The sequence below is a fragment of the Podarcis muralis genome, chromosome 1 (assembly GCF_964188315.1).
Source record: "Podarcis muralis chromosome 1, rPodMur119.hap1.1, whole genome shotgun sequence".
Lineage (NCBI taxonomy): Eukaryota > Metazoa > Chordata > Lepidosauria > Squamata > Lacertidae > Podarcis > Podarcis muralis.
In genome coordinates this window covers 41,202,238-41,227,734 of record NC_135655.1, presented here as the reverse complement: position 1 = coordinate 41,227,734, position 25,497 = coordinate 41,202,238, and the positions used below count along the sequence as shown (strand labels likewise).

The 25,497-nt window shown below is 42.5% G+C and overlaps 1 protein-coding gene across 3 annotated transcripts; it reads left to right on the top strand.

The window, feature by feature from the left end:
• The first annotated feature begins 3,685 nt into the window (after window positions 1-3,685).
• On the top strand, window positions 3,686-24,612 carry KATNBL1 (katanin regulatory subunit B1 like 1). Of its 3 annotated transcripts, XM_077926665.1 has the most exons (10): window positions 4,407-4,590; window positions 12,744-12,871; window positions 14,686-14,726; window positions 15,386-15,668; window positions 15,894-16,012; window positions 16,409-16,459; window positions 16,544-16,633; window positions 19,332-19,421; window positions 21,217-21,310; window positions 23,222-24,612. In XM_077926665.1, the coding sequence occupies exons 2-10, from the start codon at window positions 12,758-12,760 to the stop codon at window positions 23,252-23,254; spliced, it is 915 nt and encodes a 304-aa protein (XP_077782791.1). In that variant the 5' UTR covers window positions 4,407-4,590; window positions 12,744-12,757; the 3' UTR covers window positions 23,255-24,612. The 3 variants fall into 3 exon arrangements, with proteins under 3 accessions (XP_077782785.1, XP_077782780.1, XP_077782791.1); XM_077926659.1 differs by lacking the exons at window positions 4,407-4,590; window positions 23,222-24,612 and adding an exon at window positions 3,686-3,788 and having other exon boundaries at window positions 21,217-23,211; XM_077926654.1 differs by lacking the exon at window positions 23,222-24,612 and having other exon boundaries at window positions 4,399-4,590; window positions 21,217-23,210.
• Window positions 24,613-25,497: the final 885 nt, after the last annotated feature.

The window sequence follows — 25,497 nt, the reverse complement described above, 5'->3', positions numbered from 1 at the left end:
TTTCCAATCACAAATTGGTTCTAGAAATGAATTAGGGATTCACATAAAAGTGGATAGAAAATCGAATTTCTCTTCCACAGTCATGTTTGGCAAACTATCACATGGAACAAGTATGGCATGTTTGCAAACCTATGTGTGGTCATGGGCACCACAAACACAACACAACCAAGAACACAAATCAACTTACTATATAAGAATGCTTCTTTAAAGCCTAATTTCAGCAAGGGGATGAGACCCTTTGGGACATAGAGAATGCTTTGCACCTAAGGCTTATGGTGTGTCCGTGTCCCCTCTTCTCTATAGAAATTATAGCCTGGACATCAAACCTATGTGAGAAGTGAAGTGCAGAATCCAAAGGCAAAGTAAAGAGTTTAAAGTTTCTAATCAGGGGATCTGTCCAGGATGAAGGAGGAGCAAACCAACCAAATTAGGGAAGTAAGTAGAGCAGCTACCAGCTGGAATAAGGGCAAGGCATGAAATTGGAATGAAGAATTTGGATCAGTCAGAGACAAGGAACATAATGTGAGGTCATGATACAAAAGTGGATTTGGGGAACTGATACTGTCCTACAATGTAGTTGACTGCAAAGCAGAGATCAGTTAGAGCAGGGGTCGGCAACCTAAGGCCCATGGGCCACAAGCGGCCCATGGGGGTCATTTAACTGGCCCATGGACCCCCGCCACCCACTCGGGGACCCCTGCCGCCCACTCAGTCGGCTCCCATGTGCCGCACTAAACCAGCACGGAGCAGAGTAGGGACTGCCTTCCGTGATGCTGGTCGGCTTCCCATTGGCTGCAGGAAGCTCCTGCAGCCAATGGGAAGCTGTGCGTGCCTCCTCCACGCCAGAAGAAGCGCCGGAAATAGTGTTTGCGCATGTGTGCGCATGCACACACTCCGGCCCACCATGGTGTCTGCGGCATCGTGAACCGGCCCAAGCCACAAAAACTTTGCCAACCCCTGAGTAATGGCAAAAGAGTTCCAGTCCAAAGATATTAGTGCAAGAGTGTCTGATGCAATGCACCTCTAGACACTGATTTGGATAGGTGGCTTCATTTCCTTAATAGCATTTTGGCTGGTGAGTCAGACACCAGAGCCTACAGATCCTTGATCTTATCCTGTGGTGCTGGCTGCTTTCTGTGGAATCCTACTATACTATGGGGCAGAACAGTGTAAAATCGCATGAGGGCACAGAAAATACCTTCAAGGCAAATGAGTGCAGGTCCTGAACATAGAATTTTAGTGAAATTAAGCATAGCAGTGCCAAATTGAATAAAATATGGGGGGGCAGGTAAGACCCATGATCACACGATACGGTGAATGCACATCATTTGAATGGCAGTGCCCACCAACTGGATTGTATGTGTGGGCGCCCCTCAAATATTCTGGCTCCTATGTTATATATACTCCATGTACTCCAGTGCCCCCACATGGAAACTGCTCTCATGCTTATCTAATTAAAATTATCCATCATCCTCCTGCCTAATAGAACCATACATTACAATAAAATACAGTGGGTTTGTGTATTTTGGGGTAGATTTTCTTACTGGAGCAACCATAGGCACAAAGAATATCGAAAGAACACCTGAATGCTTCAGGCTTTTATTTTAATTAAAACTTGTGCTAACTTGTAAATATTTAAAATCTGTCAATATGAGTTTCAATATTTAATCCAGGAGGACAAAATAAATATTTTGACATCTAAGCAAAGCAAACGCCACAGCACTCTTGTCACTTAATGGTGCTGCAAATCATTTTCTAAGGCATCTCATTACCCAGGCTTATTATGGGGGGAAAGTGTTAATTATACTGGCAGTCCCAACTAAATAAACCAGTTCTACTCTGTTACCCTGAGAACTAAATGATAAATGCAAGGTCATGTGAACTTTTCTGCTAAAATGAATGCTTGCAATATCCCGATTTATCTGTATGCTTAGCATTATGGCTAAATTTGAAGCATCGTGGGTTGTTGTTTTTTTTTAAAATAGAGTCCATTTTGTTTGTTCATTTTTGCAAACTTTGCAATTTTTTAAAAGAGTGTACCCATAATATTGTTGCACACCACCCAGATTTCCAAGTGGTGCGAGATTCCAGGAATTCCAGTCGCTTACCCTGGATTCATTCTTTTCAGAATAAGGGACAGCAGAGATTGTGGTCTCTTTATGATACTTACCCATCTATACAACCTGAGCTTATGCTTCTGCCGCTATTTCCTGCCACCACAACATAGCCTGGCAGGCTGCTCCTGCTGCTGCTGCCTCTTGCCACCATGACATGGCCTCACAGGCCGCTGCTGCTTTTGCCACCACCACTGCAAGGCCTGCAGGCCACCTCCGCTTCTGCCATTGCCTCCTGCTACCGCCACAAAGCCTCACAGGCTGCCACTGCTTCTGCCACCGGCTCCCGCCACCGCGACAAGGCCTGGCAGGCCGCTGCCACTGCCTCCTGCTGGCATGATGTGGCCTGCGAAGTTGTTGTTTCTGCCGCCGGGCCACCACCACTTCTGCTGCCTAGCAGGCCTGCTGGCAGCCCCCGATTACTTGTCTTCACTATGACTCATTGCTGTACTTTGGGTTGTTCTGAATACCACCATTTGGTAGCCATGCCCCCAAACCTTTGTGCAAACTGTATTTAAATTGTGCTCTAATTTGAAGTTTCCTTCGGTAACACAAGAGTTACATTATCCTGATCACCTGGTTAGGGACCCTGATCTTGCCCACAGCGCAACTGATTCTGAAATGAAATCACTCTGTGACTATAGGGTGTTACCTGACATTAAGTGTACAGGGATTGAGTCTTAGTCTCTAGAAATAGCATAAAGGAAGCCTTTTCACTGGATTCTGTACTAGTTTTGAATACCTGGAAATCTATGGATAGTATGCCCATTGTTCACAAATACAACAAATTACTTTTCAGGATGTTTAGTCACCAGAGGAATTCCATCACCTCATGACACTGCATAGCAACTTGATGATACATATGTTACCTTACAATATCACATGCAGATGCAACATCACAAGGCTAGCACACACATTGAGACAACAAGGCATCTGACAACTATACATCATAACGATGCTTGATTTAACCACCCCAAAATATGTCCACTTTATTCTTAAAGCACTTACAGTTACAGTTCTATGCATACAGGATTATTGAGGAATGAACATTGGGAGGAGCACAGAAAGAAGAAAAACCATGGTATACCTGAATCAGCACAACCGGATGCCTTCATCTGCCCTAACTGCAACAAAACATGTCTCTCCCATATAGGTCTCTACATTCACAACAGGCGCTATAACTCTCCAATCAGCACAACCGGATGCCTTCATCTGCCCTAACTGCAACAAAACATGTCTCTCCCATATAGGTCTCTACATTCACAACAGGCGCTATAACTCTCCAACAGTTCGACTTTACCCTCCATTGTCTCCAGAGGCAGATGGATGCTAACCTGGGACAGACTTCTGAGTGTAACTATGCACAATATCCTGTTGACTGTGCTGTATAATGAACACTAGGATCTAGAGAAGAAGCAGTGAGCCCTGAAAACCCTGTGGTGTGACGACTTTCTGACTATTTGCCTGTAAGGCAAAGAGCACATGAGCACGAAAGCAAGACTGAGGAGGAGCGGAGCAAGCTTCACGGACAACGTGAAGGACTGATTACACAGGAGGCTGGCCGGGGAAATCTCTAAGATGCTCAGGAGCGCCTTTCCACAGCCACTTCATGCTCCTACAGCTCCACAGAGCAAAACGCCTGCTGACCAGAGAGGGAGGCTGCCTTTGGCTAACGTACGTAGCAACCTTGGAAGGGAGGTGGTGACCGCAGGGCTGGCACAATTCATTTTGCTGCTTGAGGCAGAATGGGAAGAATGCCCCAACTTTGACTTAGAGAGGAAGGCGAGAGGTGGGGGGGGGGGCAAATGTTGGCTTTCGCACAGGGCGCCGCTGAGCTTTTGGAAGCCCAAAGTCCGCCCTGCCTGGCTGCAGGTACTGCTGTTGGACCGGCATCCAATGGAGGAGCTTCTCAGCACCACAGCAGGTGCCTCCGACCCCAGTCGCTGAAGAACTGAGAGGCGGCGGAGACGGGGGCGAGATCTCACCAGAGGTCCCCGGAACTCCCTGCCACTTCTCCAGTGGCAGCGGGGGCGCCTGAGGCAGCCGCCTCGGGGTTCCCCACGGGGTATCCTCGTCGCAAGACAAGGCAGTCGCGGTATTGACTCCTTTAACAACACACGCCGCCTCCCCCCACCTCCGAGTTTGCAGAGCCTAAGGAGCGAGCGCGCCCCGAGGGCCGAGTCCCCCGGCCCGCCGCGTCGTGTGCGCTGCACGTGACCGGAGCGCGAGTCAGCTGGGGAGAGAGAGAGGGAGGGAGGGAAGAGCGCTGCTGGTGACGGCGCCTCCCTCACCGTCCCGCCTGTCCGGACTTTCCGGTCCCAGCGTGCACTGCGGCGGCGTTTGAATGGCGCTCGCTACGCCGAGTGGGCCCCGGCGCTAGGACTCCGCCGCCGCCGCCGCCGCGCCCGGCGGCTCCCATTTAAGGCCCGTCCAGCAGCAGAACCCGCGGCGCCTGGACCATGAGCAGCACTCGCAGGTGAGCGAGCGGTCGCCCGGTGGGCCCTGGCCCCGGAGCCGGCGGTGGCTGCCGCCGGGCCGTCCCAGCCAGGCGTTCCCCTTCTTACTCCTCCGTGCTGGTGCTCGCAGGCCCGGGTCAGGTGCGAAGCAGCAGCCGGGCAGCCAGCGGGGGCCGCAGGGGGAAAGTGCCAGTGCCGCCGCCCCTTCTCCCTCGCCCGGGCGCTCTGCTTCTTCCTCGCTTTATAGTTTCCTTTCATTCCCCCTGGGCGAGGAAGGGCCCACCTCGCTCTCTGCTCCTGTTGGGAGGAGTGCTAATGGGCGGGGGTGAGGCTGGCTAGTTCCTACCTGCCTGCCAGCCACCCACTGTCATGCTGCCTGTTGAGGAGGCTGCATTTGTGTTGGATTCCCCATTCCCCATTCCCCCCCAGCTCGTGAGTATGCGCTGTAAAACTATTTTTAAAAACTGAAGAAATTGAGGTGCACTATCCTTTTAACACTCAAGCACCTAATTCGGGAGACAGAAGGATGACACACACACACCCGGTTTTCTTTCAGGCTCCCTTCCCTCCTGCATTTACATCAGGAACTTTATTTTGGATGTACCACGTGTTTAAGGTTGCTTGCCTGTGCACTCTTACAAGCGAGTAAAACCCTATTGGGCTGGGTGAAATTAGGTTCTGGGTAACAATGCTTAGAATAGGGACCGTAAGAAACCGGTGGACAGACTGGTCCATCTAACTTCAGTGTTGTCTATGCCGATGGGCAGTGGCGCTCTAGGTTTTTGGGTAGGAGTCTCTCAGAACTGCCTTGAGATGCTTAGGGATTGAATCTGCATGCAGAGTGGATGTGCTGTCTCTGAACTATGATGCCTTCTGTCAATAATGTCATGCAGTGTAAAATAGTGCAAGGGCTCACTGTGCCTTGTGGCTTCTCCTTAGATCTGGAGGAGGGGAGAGGTGTAACACAAGGGGGAAGATTCAGGTTGGTAGCTATGTTGGCTGACACTGTTGAAATATATACACAAAAGCTTCTATCAAGAGCAAACTTAGTTGGTCTCCATGGTGCTACTGGACAATTTTTTTATAGATTTTGACAAGGGGGAAGAGTGTATTGGGGTGGAGATGAGAAGGTGGAAATGCAAGTAAATCATATAGGGTTAGAGACAATGCAGTCAGGCAAGTGGGGCAGTGATTAGATGGTAGTTCCCTAAAACTATATGCAAGGTGCCTAAGTATTCCAAGCTCTTAGCAGGTGGAGCAATAGAAACATAGCCAGGGGGAGTCCTCAAAGCCACTTTCTGTTAATAGGAGAACTTGAACCTGTTTCACATCCAGGTAGTTTCATTCCTCCAACTTTGTTTGCTGGACCTTGCTAATTCTACCAGTACCTAAGAATCTTAACATTTTGCTGTAGTTCACACTATTATTATGTTGCTATAGATTTAACTCCAGTACCATAGCATTCCAACCCTTATGTGCAGAATCTAACATACTTTTCCCCCAGTATGTTTTACATTTTGTAATCTATCCTTCTTCCAAGTCGTTCATGAGGGCATGCACCGCCCCTCCAGTTTACCTGTGCAACAATGCATGGTTGCATTGAGGGGGAGCCACTAGTATCAGTGTGCCTGAAGAGAGTCAATTTAAAAGTGGTTGATCAAATTAATAGGCATGTATTAGTAAGCCTCATCAAATATAAAGGACCTTATTCTGAGTAAAATACATGTTCTTATGCTACAGTGATCAGTACGTCATCACATGGTTCACAAGATCTTCATCTGACCCACTAAAGAAATGATAATGCACATCCCTCTCTTACCATGAAAGATTTTAAAAAGTGCTACAGCACAGTTGAATATCCTATGACTTGTACCCAATGTAGCACTAAGTGACCTTCTTGTCAGTACAATGACTTCTCCTTACACAATAAGACTTCGCTGTTTCATCCCTCTATGTGCTCCCTGTGCCGTCCCCAAATCTGTTCTCAATGATTAGGGGGAAATCCATAAAAGATTTCGGGGCTGCAGATAGGGAGGGAGAGGGAGAGGGGGGAACTTGCACTGTGCAAGCATAAATCTTTGCACTGTCAGGTTTAACGGGGTACTGATCACTGTGGCATAAGGATGCTAACATTTTTCTCAGAAGGTTTTTAATTCTGTGGTAAAGTACTATGTTGAAAACATCTATCCATGTGTTACCATAAATTCCTGACAATCAGTGGATTATCTGCATTTGATAAAAAATGGATTTGGGAATTATTATTATTATTAATAATTATTATTTATACGCCACCCATCTGGCTGGGTTTCCCCAGCCACTCTGGGCGGCTCCCAACTGAATATTGAAACACAATACAGCATTAAGTATTAAAAACTTCCCTGAACATAAGGAAAAGCATAAGGAATAATTTTGCTGTTTATCTGTGTTTTGTTATCCTTTTCATTTTTATTACTTTCACTTATTTTAGAAGTACTTCAGCCCACAAACCTCCTTAGCTCTTCCCCCCCCCCTTTTGATGCACCCTACAAAGCAGACATAGGTTGTCCACATTACACGCTGCTCACAGTGTTTGAGTTTCATGTGATCACATGGTGAAGTTTTTTGTTGACTATATAATTTTGGGTGGCAAGTACAGGGTTGTATTTTTTTAAAGTCCATATTTTTTTAAAACCTGCATTTAGTCTGCCTTTGGCATTAGCTTGAAAACTGGACAAGGAAAAAAGAACCTTTCTAAAATTGAAAGTATTGATTTTTATTTATTTTTAAGATGACATAGAAAGCAGCATGATCTAATTAATCATGTGAGGCCAGCTTTTTTCCTGACTTCCAGAAGTTGCTTACTTTAGTGCTTCTATTGACCTTCCCTTTCCTTCAGTTTTGGTGCAGAAGACCTGCATCCATCTACCAAAAGGAGGATAACCTAGGCCTGATGGTGATGGGAAAATATTCACATCGTGGAAGTGCACTGCAAAAAGTTCATGAAGTCTCTCTTCTGAGGATTGTCTATTTTGTTAACTTTTGAAACCCTTAAGATATAATGCTGCCTGATCAATTACTTTAAAAGTGTTACTATGTGCATTGCATATAGACAGTCTTGTGGATAATTGCAGCACTTTACCCATCTTCTTGTACTTGCCTGTCACAGAATAACTGCGGTTAGTGTTGCCTGTAGTTTATTGAAATGAGCTGACGTTGTGGTTAATGAACCTGGCTTGTTACAGTAAAGCATAGTTAACACTAAGTACAATTTGGCTGGGTTCTGTCGGGACCTTAAAAGCTGTGATTAGCTCAAAACAGAAATGGATGCTTTTGATCTCCTTGAATGTGTGATAAGGGAGGGTAAAGGGAAATGCACAAGCCCAAGGCTTGAACACACAGTACTAAACCAGTCTTCCCCAAATCAGAGCCTTCTAAGTGTTTTGGTCTACAAAGCCCAAGGCTTGAACACACAGTACTAAACCAGTCTTCCCCAAATCAGAGCCTTCTAAGTGTTTTGGTCTACAATTAGTCTCGACCAAAATGGCCAGTGGTCAGAGATTATGCAAGTTTTTTAGTCTGAAACACCCAGATGGTACCAGGTTAGGGAAGGAGGCATTTAATTATGGTTTTGTGTTACGTGTAAACCAGGCCACTGATCATTGCAGACTGCAAAGAGTTTGCCAACTTTGGTTTGGTGCCAGCTGTAGTTATACATTTAATGTTAACCATAGTTAGCTGTGAAATTGGCAGAGTACCCCGTTGATTGGCAGGCGGGGGGGGGGGGAGAGAACCATGTGGATCACAGATCAATCTGAAGCTATCTAAAAAAGCACAACCCAAAAGGAAAGGGATTGGAAGGGAGGAGGAAGTAAGTCAGAGGTAGGTAACCCTATTCAGCCCAGGAGCCACATTTCCTCATGGGCGACATTCGGGGGGCTGCATGGACAAGGCTAGAGGAAAAATTGGACAGAGCAACAAATGTGACTTAGTTCTGTACAAAGCCTGCAATTCACCTACAGTACACAAACGTCCAAAGTTACATACATGTCTACATACACACTGCTACTCTGGAAAACAAGATACAGTGGTACCTCGGGTTAAGTACTTAATTCGTTCCAGAGGTCCGTTCTTAACCTGAAACTGTTCTTAACCTGAAGCACCACTTTAGTTAATGGAGCCTCCTCCTGCTGCCGCGCCGCTGGAGCACGATTTCTGTTCTCATCCTGAAGCAAAGTTCTTAACCCGAGGTACTATTTCTGGGTTAGCGGAGTCTGTAACCTGAAGCGTATGTAACCCGAGGTACCACTGTACAATATCATGGTTCTGGAGCACATTCCAGCCAGGCAGAAGCACGTGAGGAAGGCGCGAGTGAACAGGGCCAGTGAGGGATTTGTGCTTGAGAGTGTCTCAGGAGCAGGCTTCCTCAACCTCGGCCCTCCAGATGTTTTGAGACTACAATTCCCATCATCCCTGACCACTGGTCCTGCTAGCTAGGGATCATGGGAGTTGTAGGCCAAAATCATCTGGAGGGCCGAAGTTGATGAAGCCTGCTCAAGAGCTTGATAGAACTGGAGGGCTATATTTGGTCCATGAGCCAGAGAGGTGTCTCCCCCCACCCAAATGAAACAAACTCAAGGACCAGGTTTTCCAATATGTCTGCTCCAAGCTCTAGAAAACTGCATATTGTTATCTTTTGAAGGCTGCTATAGGCTTAATGTTGATATGATTTTCACAATGTGCTATAAACTAGGATTGCTCTTCTAGGAACTGGAGCTATTTATGTATGAAGCTGAATTGATAACAAGAAAGTAGTGACAGAATTCCATCTCTGAGAACTAATTTGATGGGCATAGGGTTCAGTTGTGAAAAGGCTGATTGGTACTGCAGTAGATTACTCATGTGATAATAACTGATCATTTCAGCTGAGCTGAGGATTTTGGCTAGACAACTTTTAATTTGCTAATTAAGATAATTAAGGTTTTGTTTTGAAAGAGACACAGATTTAGAGGGAGTGAACAGCTCTGAATTTCATTTAGGCTGCAATCTTATACACACTTCACATGAGTAAATCCCATTGAACTCAGTGGGACATCAATTGAGAAGACATACACAGAAGTGCACTTTCATTGTAAAGTATTCAGGATTTTTCTGATTTGAGAAACAAACAAACAACCAGCACATGTACTACCACGATTTATACTTCCCCCAAAATACAGGTTATCTAATCTCATTGCAACGTATGCCTGGGGGTGGTAGTTAATTGATGTAATACTAATTTCCATTGCTCTAAATTTATTAGGATCTGATTAAAGGTAAAGGTAAAGGTACCCCTGCCCGTATGGGCCAGTCTTGACAGACTCTAGGGTTGTGCGCCCATCTCACTCAAGAGGCCGGGGGCCAGCGCTGTCCGAAGACACTTCCAGGTCACGTGGCCAGCGTGACAAGCTGCATCTGGCGAGCCAGCGCAGCACACGGAACGCTGTTTACCTTCCCGCTAGTAAGCTGTCCCTATTTATCTACTTGCACCCGGGAGTGCTTTCGAACTGCTAGGTTGGCAGGCGCTGGGACCGAGCAACAGGAGCGCACCCCGCCGCGGGGATTCGAACCGCCGACCTTTCGATCGGCAAGTCCTAGGCGCTGAGGCTTTAACCCACAGTGCCACTGATTAGCTTGAGTTATATCTGGAAAAATAAAACTAACAAATACTTGAGGGGCCCATCCATGTGGCACCTGAAGTTTAATGTGAATTCAGAGCTACTTGTTTTTCTTGGCATCTGTGTGCCGGCATCTTGTCCAAATGCCAATTGCCAACCTATAGGTTTTTGTCATTTAATCCAAGTTTTCCTGATCTGCAATTATCAAACATAAAAAATGCATGATTGCCTGAATGCTGTGCATACTGAAGCTTAATGTGACATCATGTTTTTGTTTCTGGTTCTTTGCATGTTTGGTGATGTTTCCTTGTGTCCTTTCTCTATTGCCACACCACCTACTTCTGTTTGCTCTTTGCCTGAGAGCAAACTAGCCATTTTGTTTCCATTTATCTCAGAGGATAAGCATGCCTATTTCTGCTGGTGGCTGCTGAAGACATCCACAGTACCTATGTATGTTTTTTATTTCTAATACAGCTGTTTTATGCAAAAGTGCACTTGCACAAAACAGCTATATTCAAAACAAGATTGGTCCTTCAGGATATAAGGAGAAATTGGTAGCTACAGAATTTGCAACCCATTGTGCAAGATGAGGAAATGCCCCGTGTTGACTTTAAGAACCATATAAATATCTCAAATGTTTTCCAGGAGCCAAAAGTGCTTGAACTGAAATATTTGATAATATCTTAAATGCAGTCCAGTGGTACCTCGGTTTAAGAACAGCCCTGTTTACGAACTATTCGGTATAAGAACTCCGCAAAACCGGAAGTAGTGTTCCGGTTAGCGAACTTTACCTTGGTCTACAAATGGAAGCCGAAAGGTGGAAGGGCACCAGCGGTGGGAGGCCTCATTAGGGAAAGCATGCCTTGGTTTATGAGCGGTTTTGGTTTAAGAATGGACTTCCGGAACGGATTACATTCATAAAGTGTACCACTGTACACTTATAGCCTAGATCTTCAAACAAATCTGAAGCAGTACCTAGTAACTATTTTATTGTAATATTTGTTGGTACAGTCATACATCATGTTGCTTTCCGCTCTTCTTACAGACTTTCAGCTTACGAATGCGGCAAACCTGGAAGTGTTTACTTCCAGGTTCGCCACCCGCGCATGCGCAGGAGCACTCTATCATGCCGCGTACATGCGCAGAAGAGGCGCTCTAGTTGCAGGCTTTTCAGGGGGCAAACAGCACCCCGAAATGGATTAAGTCCGCAACTAGAGGTACCGCTGTATTTTAAAGACTTCTTTACATATTCACTGGGTTATGCCCTCACTCTAGTATTTGAGCACTAGTTTGGTAGCTGCTGTAGGTGACCAGGAATTCTGCTCAGGCAGTTGAGTAGGCTGATGGAAGAGAGATGAAACACTCCAGCCCTCTTTCCCACCTGGCTTAGAAATGCTGTGCATCTTTCCAGCCAGCCCCCAGCTGGCTAATAACATTTTTGCAAGTTAGTAACTTACATAGAAGGCCGTGTCACATTGTGATATTCTATGCAATAAAGTGGTCGGGATAGGTAAACCAGATGGTTTGTACTTCTGTTACTGCTGCATAGATATTAACATTCAGAAAAAGGTATTGCATTGGCGTGAATTTCTACTTTCCTGTTTTCTTTACCTAATGCACTTGTTCTGAAGGAGCATTTTTAAGGAAGCAGCAGCTCTACTTCAGTCCAGTAAGACTGAAGAGCTGATTACCTATTTATAGACTGTGCACAAAGCATCTTTGCAATGGAACATTGCCCTCCATAGTATGCTTCTACCTTAGGCTCCAGAGGATGGTTGTGCAGATCTGAAATTGATTTATAAGGATTCCCAAGGATTATTTTGAGAGAAGGAAACAAAAGCTTATGAGATGAGGACCGCAAATCACTAATTTTATTTCATGTTTATTTATTTAAAATAAAATACCAAATTTAATGGCCTTTATGCTAGACTTCAAATTGTCTGTGGTTTTTATGTTTCTGAAACCAAATTATATTAATGTTATTTATTAACTGAGGAGTTATAAGCCAGTGCTGAAGAGAAGAAACTGTCAAGCGCTTAGTTAGAAGGTTGGCACTGTATAGCCTATGGCAGATAATAGTATCCAGATGGATCCCTTTGAATTTTTTTTTTTTTAATGATGACAGCAGTGAGATTGATCTTAGGTGTTAGCAGATCTTTGGACTGAATTAACCAATGTGCATTGACATATTCTGAATATTAATTGTGTGAATATTTCATGTTGTACAGCACCTTGCTGTGTTTTTTTGAAAGTGTGCTGTATAAATATTTAAATAATACTAAACAGTGCAGAAACTTCAGGTGTCCTTATTGGACCACATCACTGATGAGGTTTTTCAAAATCTCCATCATAGTATCCACAGGGCATGTATTAGTTAAGTACCTATCACTTACAGCTGATACAGTTTTAGAGACTTCCCTGTAGATTGCATCTAATGTGCTAAATAAATAATGTCTTCATTAAATCTCATTCAGATTACTGTGGGATTGACAGATAATGTTAAGAGTGAAAATTAACTTTACCTTTGTCTTGAAAACCAGGGATTTTGGATATTATGGCAACTGAAGCCCAAAATGTTAGAAAACGAATGCTATTGTATAGTGACGGTCGTCCTGTTGATCTCCCTAGAAAAAGGAGTTCTTATTCCATTAATGAGAACATGAAGGAGGTAAGCTTTTACGTTTTCATCTAGATCATATAACTAGTTTTCTAATGCAAGACATACAGAGCTAGTTCTATTGTTGTGTTGTGTGTTGTGAGTTGTGAGTGACCTCCCATTCAGAGCTGTAAAGGGTCATTAGTTCCAATATTATAATCAGGAAGAACTACAAATACCCAGTAGCTCCAGTTGCTTTTTTATTTACAGTTTTTAACAAATAAAACTATTACAATTATAAAACACGTATAACTGTTTGTGTTGTTGTTTTTTAATCAGCCTTGCATTAGGAAATTGCCAGGCCCCTTAGAACAGCCTTTCTCAACCATGGGTCCCTAGTTGTTGAACTACAGTTTCCATCATACTTGACCACTGGTCCTGCTAGCTAGGGATGATGGGAGTTGTAGTCAAACAACATTGGAGGACCCAAGGTTGAGAAAGGCTGCCCTAGAGAGTTATATAATTTAACGTGTTTATTTTATTTGTATTTAGTTAACAAAGAGGGAAAAAACATTTAAACAGTCAAGGCTGCCAAATATTGTATATTAAACTGGCATCCATTCATTGTTACCAATGAATTTATAAAATAGAAAAATTTCCATGAGAAAAAATAAGCATTGGAAAACTTGCTGGTCCACATCACTGACAACAGGTATAAGAACCTCTTCAGCCAAACCAGATGCCATCGTGAAGGGGGTGTGGTTGACAGCCTTCATAAATATTTTCTTATAAAGAGTGCATGATTGTCATGATTCACTAGTTTATGTTTCTAAATAGAATGAAATGATGGGCTTATAAAGAACATGCTTAGGCCATCCAGAAGAGGCAAATACAGAAAATGGCTGCTAATTTCTAGAAATATTTTGATAGATCTACCTATCTACCCATTTCAACATGGGGAAGGTGTTCTCACTAATTTGCCAAGTAGTGTTGCATTAGCATGAGCCCTTCTTTATAACTGAACCTTCAGGGGTAAGATCTACTTGACAAATAGCTTCTTTTTCCTTCTACACCCCTCCTTGTAACCCATCCATCTATTGCACTCTTACATTATTTTGAGTCAGTGTGAGGTGATTCAATTCATGGAGCATGATTGTGAATGTGCATTCAGTTGAAGAAGGAAGCTTTCCACGTTTGGGGTAAAATGTGAAAAGCACAAAAATGAGCCTAAACAAATTAAAAGCAATAGGGATAGGTGATGAATTCTACGTGTTTGATAGCAACACAGTTAAAACATGAGAAACCATTTTCTTCCAAAACCATGCTGTCCACTACCAAAAGGATTGTGAGTGAAAATGCCCTTTTAATTTATAACACCAAAGGTAGCAACAGAAAAGTGGTTTGTATTGTTACCTTACCTTTTTGTGGGGAGTCCCGATGAGTCAGAATATCAAATGTTAGAACATTCAAATGCTGAACGGTCTCACTATAAACGTATTGATAATATGACAGATAATAGCTCACTTGGTGTGCTGAAGAAATCATCCTCAACCATATTACCTTCTCAAGCTGTTGGCAGACTTATCTAAGACCCTGGCAATCAAGTGTACTCTTTCCGCCACATTTTATTAGTAAAGACTGATATTATAACACAGGTTGTAATACAAAGTTTTCTCTGATGTCATAATCCCACCTCTTGCCATGGATGTCACAATATCATGTCCCTCAGCTAGATGCTCAGAGCAGCCATAAATGTATTTTCCCCAAATGCTTGTTGTATACAACAATTGAAACAAGGAGGAAAAAAACAGAAAATCCAGACACATAGAAAATTAATAGTATGTTTTTTCATTCTTGGTTATAACATATATGCTGTTTATTTCTAGGGTAAGAAATCTGCAAAACATTTGGCTTCTTCCACAGGCAGGTAAGAGCTGCTTCTCTTAATCTTGGAGACAGAATTCTACAACTGATCAATTTAGACAAGTCCCTTTTCCAATTATCAGTGAAGAATACTGAATGAGCATCTTTTAGCCCAGTTTCTTAGAAATTAGTTTAGCAATAACTCAGGGGGTTTTTTTAGTTACCACTTGGTTTGTCTGGAGCAAAGCAAACCGCAAACCATGGCTTAGCTCTGGGTTATGTAACAGCAGAATGACTTGGGGAGGGGCAAAGCAGCCACAGTTTTTACATGCTTGCATGTTTGCGTTTAGCCATGGTTTGGGTTAGCATTATGTGCGAACTGGATCAGTATCTTTGGCTTTCTAGTAAATGAGTTAATGCAGTGTTTAATACCCCCGCATCACTATCCAAGTGCCCATTTTGCATCAGAGTAATGATACATTAAAGATTGTTCAGATCCTGACACTCATATTACCAAAGTAATTGATAAAAGTGTTTCTCATGTAAGTCAGATTGCAGATTTAAATTGTGTCAGTTCAGTCCTCCTTGAATAAAAAATGTTATAAAACTCAATGCAGGATGCTACTATGGTAGATAAAACCTTACTGCAAAATATCATAACACAGCATGCACTATACATAATGATTCTGACTAGATACTAAACTCATTATTTTGTTTTTGCAGAACAACTGCTGGGCAAACATTGACCAGCCCCCATCCTCTGTTCAAAGTAGTATATTGCAGAAGAAAAGCTCACTACTATACTCCAAAGCCTTGTTTCAGAAAGAAACAGCTCCCGAAAGTCAAGAGCCGTGACATGGCAAATAAGGAAAATGAACTGGCATGTGCAGCTGATCTGCCAGCAAAACTGCCTGCTGACGGTCGTACTTTCTTACTAAACTCCAGTGATTCTGGCCGATCTCAAACAGAAAGTCCATCATCAAAGTACAGTGGATTTTTTTCAGAGGTAAGTTAAATGTTACGTGATACTTGTTTTAAAATGAAAACTGGCTTACTTCCAGTCTTAGTTGTTTAGTAGGGCTTGGATTTTGTAACCATTATATTTTAAAATGTTGGTCAGATAGCCTGTAAGGAACTGTACATGATAGCTGTAATAAGAACCAGCAGGATACAAACAGTATAGGTTGACAGCTGTTGGTTCATAGTGGCTAAATTGTTCCCATGTCTCTAGGTTTCAGAAGATCATGATACTATGGCACAGGTTCTCTTCAGTAGAAACCTCCGGTTGAATGTAGCTTTAACTTTCTGGAGGAGAAGAAGTATAAGCGAGCTCGTAGCCTATTTAATAAGGTAAATATGAAAAATATCACTGGTATAATCCAGTCCACAGTGGTTTCAGTGCTTGTATGTGGAGGATCCCCACTCCCTCAGAGGCAGAGGGCTGGATAGGAATGTAGAAATCATGCACAGACCTCCCATTCACCTCAATGGCCCATGTACTACTTTTGCAAGTATCCACTGAAAGGAGACAGCAGGACTCTAAAACTTGTTGGACTCAAATACAGATGCTGTGTAAAGTTTGCATGTCGTCTTTTTTCTTTTCTTTTTTTACTGCAGCTATTCTTAGTCTGCTGTATTTAAATGCATGTGCTGGCTCACGAATTCTTGAGCTTAAAAGTTTCTAGTCTAGAAGAATTACATAGAGCTGTGTCTAATAGTGTACATTTTTTTTACTGATGTTTCCAGGATACAAGATCTGGGTGTAGTGGTAGACTGCCTTCCTGTTCTTACCAGCAGGTAAAAAATACACCTGGGGTAGGGGTTTGTGGAGCTCAGATTTATAAGAGCAAGTTTATGTATACTGACATTATCTTGTTTCAGTTTACAGGAAGAAAAACCATATATTTCTGTGGGCTGCTGTGTAGACCTTCTACCATTAGTTAGATCACTGCTTAAGAGCAAATTTGAAGAGTAAGTTTTAAAATATAATTCTCTTCATATGAATGTTTAGATGCTGACAAAATAAAGGTTAATCTTCTTTCACTGGCTGGTCCAATTTTTAAAGCTCTCTTTGTGCTAAGGGGACTGTGGGCTTCAGTTCTGAGACTGCCTTGGTCACCCTATATGATTGCCTGTGTTGGAAGAAAGACAGGGCGGGGAGTCTGTTCCTACTGAGGCTTCTCTTCCTCTGGTATTCTTGACAATGATATTGTTCTAGAGTGCCTAGCCAGGACAGGAGCTAGAGGCATTATTTTGCAGTGGTTCCTCTCCTATCTGGATGGCGCACTCCAGAACAATGCCATGGTCAAGAGTCTCCTGTGTAGAGCTCTGCAGGGTTCAGTCTTATAATCCATTCTATTTGGCGTCTTTAAGATACAGCTGAGTGGGAATTATCCAGAGTTTTAGAGTGTGCTGCTGATCACACGCAGCACTGTTTTTCCTTTATAGCTCGAGTAGGTGTTGCAGTGGATATGCTGTCTGGCCTCAGTAATGGACTAGGCGAGAGCCAATAAACTGAATCTGGTTCGAGACAAGATTTGAGACACTGCAAGTTGATTCCTCTGACTGGATGAGTGAAGTGGATCCTGTTCTGGATGCCATCTCACTCTCCCTGAAGGAGCAGGTCCACATCTTGAGGGTATTCTTAGCTCCAACATTGCCACTAGAAGCCCACGTGACATCCATGGGATAGAGTATCTTTCACCAACTTTGGCTGTTGTCCAGCTATGACCTTTTCTAGATGGGGATAGCTTTACTTCAGCTGTCTACATTCTGGTCTAGGCTGGATTACTGCAATGTGTTGTATGTGGGGCTTCCTTTGAGGACTGTTTGAAATGTAGTGGCCAGACTGTTAATAAAAACTGGAAGGCGTAAACCTAGAGCATCTGTTTTGGCCCAACTGCATTGGCTTTCAACTAGCTTCTGAGCTCAGTTCAAAGCACTGGTTTTCACCATTATTAAAGTTCCATGCAGGTCAGAACCCAATTACCTAAAGGACTGCCTTGTCTCATATGAACTTTCTCAGACACTGTGTTTGCCATCTGAGGCTCTTCTCTGTTTTTCCATCTCTCCACCCCCCAGCCAAAAAAGCACTGCAAATCTTCCCTGTAATAGCTTCCTCCAGTCTTTGGAATGTTGCTCCCAGGAAGATACTCATGGTGCCCACTTTAATGTACCATATTTTTCGCTCCATAGGGTGCACCGGACCATAGGGCGCACCTAGTTTTTAGGGGGGGGGGAATAAAGAAAAAATAATTTATTTCCCCCTCCCCTCAGCCCCAAAGAGCAAAGAAGCCAAGACAGCGAGCGGGATCCATCCCGCTCGCTGTCTTGGCTTCCTCTTTAGCCACGCACAACCTCTCCAGCCGGGAGAGGCTGCGCGCGGCTTTGTTCTTAGCCGCGGGGCTGGGGCAGGGGAAGCCCGAGCTTCCCCTGACCCCAGCCCCCACAACAGGTCCAGGAGCGGCGGCAAGATTGCGCGCAACCTCACCGCCACTCCTGGAGCTTGCGGGGCTGGGGGCGGGGAAGCCCGAGCTTCCCCAGCCCCCAGAACAGGCAGCTATCCGCAAGCCTTTCGAGCGCAGCAGGAACTCCTGCTGCACTCCGAAGGCTTGCAGATAACTGCCTGAAGCCCGGGGAGCGCAGCGGCAGTTGGCGCTGCGCTCCTTGGGCTTCAGGCTGCTTTCCGCAAGCCTTCGGAGCCTGGCAGGAACTCCCACTGGGCTCCGAAGGCTTGTGGATAGCTGCCTGAAGCCTGGAGAGCGAGAGGGGTCGGTGCGCACTATAGAGCGTGTCCTATAGAGCGAAAAATACGGTAATTTCAGTGCCAGGTTAAAGCATTTTCATTCTCCCAGGTATATGGGCAGCTTTGATTATATTGATGTTACAGTTACTTAATCCAAGCTTTGGTGTGGTTTTATCATTGTTACTGTATTGATATTGCGTATTGGTTTATACATTTTCGTTATGATTTATTGTATTTATATAGTAAATTGATTTAAAACTTATTATTTATAAAATGATATGCAAGGCTAATCAATCTACAACACTATTATCCATGTGCATGCACACTCTCAACCATCATCATCTTGATTGCATATTTTCTGCTTGTAACATGCTGAAAATAGTCATGTTGTATGTGCTCATCACAATTCAGAAAGTATAGGTGGCAACCATTTTGCACAGGGATTCCGCCCCTGGTCCCTGTGCATGTCGGTGTGCACAAGCCTGTTATGCCCCTGTCCCACCCTCTTCCGGGCCTAAATGGACCCATGCGGCGGAAGTTGACATGTGCAAAAAAGGTTGCCACCTGTAGCTCTAATCAAGCAATAGATTCATTTTGCTTACTCCCGTTTACAAAGAAAGATGCACAAAGAATGAAACCCTCAGGTAGCTAGCCAAAGCAATCCAGAACAAAATTCCTCCCAAGTACCAAATAAAGTGATCATTTGGATTTAGTGTATGAAGCAAAACTCTTCTACTTTGCTTATGAGGAGAAAATGCCTATGGCACTTATTCACATATTGTGGAAAGTTCCTTCTGTAACAACTTTCTTAATTCCATTTTCCTCCTGTTTCTATGGAGGAACATTTTGCAAACGAATTTTCTGTCTTCTTGGGTTTAAACTCCTCTGCAGCATTTTTTGTAATTCAAAATAAAATCATTTCAGATATGTGATCGTTGGCTTAAATTGGCTCCAAGCTGTTATTAAGAGGTGGTGGCCAGAGCTTTCTGCCCATGCAGAAAAAATAGAGGATGGGTAAGTTACGCTTTTTAAAGCTCATGACAGTATGGCACTTAATATGACTTACATTTCTTGCTTTTTAAATTCACTCTGTTTTTTGCTTTACAGTTGCAGAATATTCCAAGGCTTTGCAGATTAGCAATTGTTGAAACAGCCATAGTACCTGGAAATGCTTTGTTTAATATAATACGCACAGTGTACTATAAGCAATATTCTTAAAATGTCAAACTCCAAGCATGGTTTATAGCTGGAAACTGCAATAGAGTGGCAGTCATTGTTCATAGGAGATGATGTCAAGACATCTACAGATATTATGTAGTTAACTTCCACTCATATAGTGTGATTTCTTCTTCTTTTCCCTTCTTCTGGACCAGATTTTTTTTTGGGGGGGGGGGGTTCACCAGCAGGGTATAGGGAAGAGAGATGAAGGGTACGTCCCATTACGCAAGCAGAAATCCATTGCACAATTGGGTGGGCATCAGTGGAAGGGACCCAAATATTGAATTTGTTAGTCTTTATAAAAATATTTATATGCTACCTTATGGCCCTCAAAGGAGCCCCATGGCAGTTTACAAACATAAAATACTTTAGCTTTAATACACAACTGAGGCTTTGTAAAAGAGACTTTAATTTAATCTCAGATCTTCTTTTAATAAAATGTTGAAAGAATATGGCAACTTGTGTTTCAAAAGAAAAATATGGTTTTGTAACTATTAGGTAACTGCTTAAAATTGGCTGTTGTTGCAAAAAGGCAGGGATACTTCACTGTCTTTGAATGCTTTAAAAATATTTTGCTATATTCCCCCCCACACACATTGAAAACCTAGTTTTACAAGTTTATTTTTGAAAATAGAATAATCCATGGACTAAATGAAAATATGTCTAAGGACATATCCACACTATAAACTGCTTTAACATGCCATTCAGCTTTGAGGAAAACTGGTTTTCTGAGGAGACAGTGATCTCTAATAGGATCATCTCAGAACCTCTTCAAACTACAGTTCTTAGCATTCTTTAGTGGAAGCTATGACAGGAAAAATTATATTAAACGTATAGTAAGTATGTAGCATAGTTTAAATCTGTTAATCCCTACTAATGTGTTCATGAGTATGGATCAGAAATGCAAGAAGCTTCCAGGTGAATGGGATAGTTTAGCATGATATAGGAGAATAGGTTTTTCAGTATATTCAGTTGGTTTCTTTAAAACATTTTTAAAAATTTCCTTAAATATATGTAGAATCAAACCACAAGACAATATTTAAAATAACCCACATCTCAATTGCAGATGTAGATAATGTGGTTTGATGGCGGGGGGGGGCATCTAAATGCTTTTGGGGTGATTATTTGAAAAATAAAGACCTAATCAAAGCACTAGCAATAATTTTAACAACTGGATTATTGAGGAAATCATTAAAAAATTGAGTGCCTGAAACATTTTTTCCATATTTTTAAAATCACTACAATGTACCCTCCTGTTCTCAGGTCAGAACTAGATTTTTGGGTTCCGATTGCTTGGAGCAGCACTGAAATCGATCAAATTAAACAATATAGTTTGAGATTCTTTTTCTCCCAGGATGTTTCATTACATTTTGCTTTCTCTATTAACTAACAGTTCTATGCATAAAAACTGGGGGAAGTTTCTCCTTAGACTAAGTTCCCCCCCATTAATCTTTTAAAAAATATATTGAGTTTTTACCTATATGTATTTTTAAATTTCTGAACGGAAGTTGGAAAAACTACCATAGTAAAGGGGTGCTCAATTTTAGGGATGCCCAAAATATAATTCCATGTGTCTGTCTTTCTTTCATAGAAATATTCAGATTTTAAAGACACAATTAAGTGGATTGTGGAAGCAAGAAAATCATCTTACTTTGGTTCCAGGATATACGGGTAATATAGCAAAGGTAATGTGTTTGTGGTGTTCCTTCGTGGTCTCAGTATTATACAGCCTCCATTACAGTTAAGCTGTAGTGAGCTGATTTATTTTGTGGGGTGCTACTAAGCATTCGGAAGTCTGATTCTCTATGTAAACAGCAACCAGCTATTTCTCTTTGTTTAGTTAATGTGACTGGGGCCTGCAAAATGTTGGGGTGACTTTCCCTTGTGTTAATTCTTCAAACTGCTCTCACTCTCCTCAGTCTTTGTCACTTTTAAAGTAGCCCATTAGTAAGTTGGATTGAATAAATTTGGCTTATTCTTTATCGTGGGTCTGCTCCTCAGTCTTTGCTTGGTAACCATTTCTCATCCCTTGGCTCTTTTGCTTGATCAGCCTGATCCTTGTTTTCTTTATTCTGGACCAGCTGCAGAAGTATCAATTGCTTTCCTTTCTATTAGAGGAGGGAGCCGTGTACATGGCTCAAATGAAAAGGAAGAGAAGACATAATCATAACAATCCTTGAAGCAATTCCAAAGGCTTCACATTATCTTGTCAACCTTGTCATAGCCCTGTGAGAAGCAATTGTAGTATTATGTCTATATTGCAGATAGAGGGCTGAGATCGAATGTGAAGTGCTTAATCAGCTTAGTGAGCTCCTTGTACAGGTGAAATTCAAACCAGAGTCTTTCTGGTTCTATCTCAGTTTCCTAGTGCTGATTCTGCACCAGCTCTCATGAAAGAAACATGTATGGTTGAGGAGGAAAGAATCTTATCCTTGCCCATGCATTACTGAAGCTCCTCCTGCCTGCAGACTTCTTCAGGTGTTATTAAGTTGCCACATATGAGGGGGCTGTCATGGCTAAAAATTGGCCACTGTTTCTTTAATGCTTAAAAAGCTGGGCCAGCATGAGTCAGCGGCCTACACCAGGTTGTATATATAGAGTGAGAAATGTTAGTTTGTGGTTGGGTTGGTTGGTTAGTGAAAGCTGGTAGTGTTGTGTGTACAGTTGGTCAGTCGCTTTTGCAGAAAGACTTTTAAGAATAAAAGCAGAAAGTACTCTGCAAGGATATTCTTCTTGTGGACTCTTTTATGCCAACAAGGGTCTGAGGATCAGGCTGAGGCAACAAAGGGAGGTCAGAGCCTTTTTTTTTGCTTTTTACAAACACTGACAGGTTATGGGCCCAGTGTTTCTAAGCATGTGCAGAGTGCAAAACGACTGACAGCATCTCAGTACACTTGTCCCCTCTTGGCCATTCTTGGTACCCCCCCCCCCCCAGCTTTCCAGGGTTATATCACAAGGTTGACATCTACAAGGAAGGCAGAGCTAGAGTATACTCTCTGATCTCCCCCTACTCCCTGCATGGTAACTTAACCTTTGTCAGTAATGCCTGAAGAGGGCTTGTATCGCGCTCGCACTCTCCAAAGTAGAGGACACAAAAACAAAAGATGCACTTTTCTCTGTTTCGGTAGCACTTGCTCAAGGGCTTGGAACAATTCTAGAAGGGAGAATGAAAGAATCCATGTGCAGAAGGGAAGGATTTCCCAAGATATGTGCTTTAGCATAGCATCTATTGCTGGAAGAAGCAGGGGACGGTTTGTACAGGGGAACTGAATAGTTCAACATCTCACCCTAGAGCAACAACTCCCATGCAACATTTCAGATTCTTGGGGTGGCGCCTGCAGTGGGTGGGGTACACTCCTATTCATATGGCTTTCTATGAGCAAGGTGAGATACTCATGTAGAACACGTTCACTAAATTCTAGTGATATCTGTGTAAAAGAGATTCTTCAAAAGTGACATTTTTGTCCAGAAGCAAATGATATTTGGCTGCATCAATTCAAATAGTCAGTGGTTGCCTCTTCTTATATTCTAGCCCTACTTTGTGCAGTGAATGGCTCTTTGAATTAATTTAATTCTCTCTCTCTCTTTTTTTTAAGGATGTGGATGCTTATTTATTACAGCTGCACTGACATTCCTGGAGGACAAGTGTATGTGTACATGTAGTGTGTGTTGGCTAAGAAGCCCTTCAAGTAATCCTGAACTATGTACTGTTTCCAAAAGGACATCTCTTCTGAGAACTGTCTTTGGCAGGAGAGGACTAGACCGCCAGACTGTTTAATTCAACCACTAAAATCCATCTGCTTCACATTGAAGTGGAAAAATTTCTAATAGGAGCAACCTTTACTTCAATGAGGTGAAAGTGCACTATGAAAACTATACGTATGCCTTTGCTGCATTTTGGGATTGTTCAGTTACTGGATGAAGTCGTGAAAGTATTTCTACTGCATAATGGTATAAAACAGCAAAACTTAATTGTGAAGACAGAATTGCAGAACCAGTTACTAGGAACCACAAGAGACCAGTCGCCATAAATATTTTTTAAACTTTGTTTTTCTTATGAATTGTAAAAATGTGTATATTTTCAAGATATTATGAAATTTTGCAATTTTGCTGTATTGAAACTCTGATATATGTCTGCTATATTAATCAAGATATTAAAGACTATTTTTGTTGCACTACTGAGAAACTGTATATAGCAAGGGGCCTTAACTACTAGTATTGCAAATAGCCAATGTAGTAAGAAACCATTATAGCCAATATATAAAGATGCTGTATAGAGGGATGGAAACTCTTTATTAAAAATCAGGGTGTTTACACAAATTGTGTACAAATCATTTTGAAACATTTTGCACACTTAAATATATTTAAGTGGATATTTCCACTGACTGACTACTTAAATACCTGTATGACCTAAGAGTACTAAAATTTAGGCATAGAGGGAGGTTGTTAGCAAAATGGTGAATATGTACACCTAGCATTTTTAATACTTAAATTTTCTAATATATTCTGTTGTGTTTCATTTAAATGTGTCGAGTAAACATACTAAATGTTACTACTGCTTTAATTAAGTTCGCATAACTTTACCTGGTTCTCTCACTCCGCTTAGGACATCTTCAGATATTTATAACTCCAAGCTCCTAGAAATGTTTACGGCCACGGTAGGCCTATGCTTTTCAGATTTGACAATGCATCTGCTACCTCCTCTAACTAATATTGCTGCAGCTCTTGCAAATGTAGTTGCCATGCTCCTGACTTAACGTTTAATCTTAACTGGAAGATTAATGCAATACATCCAGTGCAAAAGTTTACAGTTGCGTTGCGTTTTACTCATTTGTGATATTTTAGTTCAATCTGCTATGGTTTATCAGCTATATTAAAAAGGAAAACAGGTTGGTGGGTTTGTGGGATGACACCTGTGTCTTATGTTACTAGTAAATATGTTTGTCTAAATAAAATTCTACCGAGTGCCAGCTGTGCACAAAACAAACTGAAATGTATTTTTGCAGCATGCCAACCAAGTTGATCACCGGATTTAATTTTGATCTTCAGTGTGCTTTGTGATTATACACCAGCTGCTTCTATACACAACTGTAGACTGTTAGAAAGAGGTCTCTTTTCATGTATTGTGCCATGAGAACATTTATGGTCAAAAGCAAGGAAGCAATATTTCTCTATATAAGTGTACCGTAAAGACAATTGCCTCAATTTATACCAAGATTCAGTAAATCAAGGGGGGACTGGGACCAAGAAGGCCTAGTTCTCTTGCCTTGGCTTACAAGGCCTTATAGCTGTGAGGAGATGGTCTTATGTCCTTAGGGTCAGATGCATTAAGAATGTCAGTATTGTACTGAAATAACAGGAAATAGAGGCTTGTTTAAATCATACGTTCTCCCCTATATTACAGAATACTTGCCTAGATTCTGGTTTTAAGAGGTTTCTGATTAGATTTTAAATCCAAGGTAATACCATAATAGATTGCACAGAAACACTAGAGAGGCATCTGGAGGTGGAGAATTGGATGAGAGGGATGGAGCTGAGTGTCATCAATGTATAGGTGATACTGAAAGTCATCGAAAAGTGGTAAGCTTGCCGAAGGACAAAGTATGGTGAGAAAGAATAGTAGGCATCCAAGCCTTCTGAGGAATCCCAACAACGAGGGAAAGCAGTGTATGGAGACACTGAAAAAGCGATTAGACAGGAAGAGAGCCAGTGGAGGACAGCAGCAACAGTGGCGTAGCATGGGTTGTCAGCACCCAGGGCAAGGCAAGTAATTTGCGCCCCCTAACCCGTGGATTTGCGCCCCCTAACCCGTGGATTTGCGCCCCCTAACCTGTGGATTTGCCCTAACCCCAGATGTTGCGCCCGGTGCGGC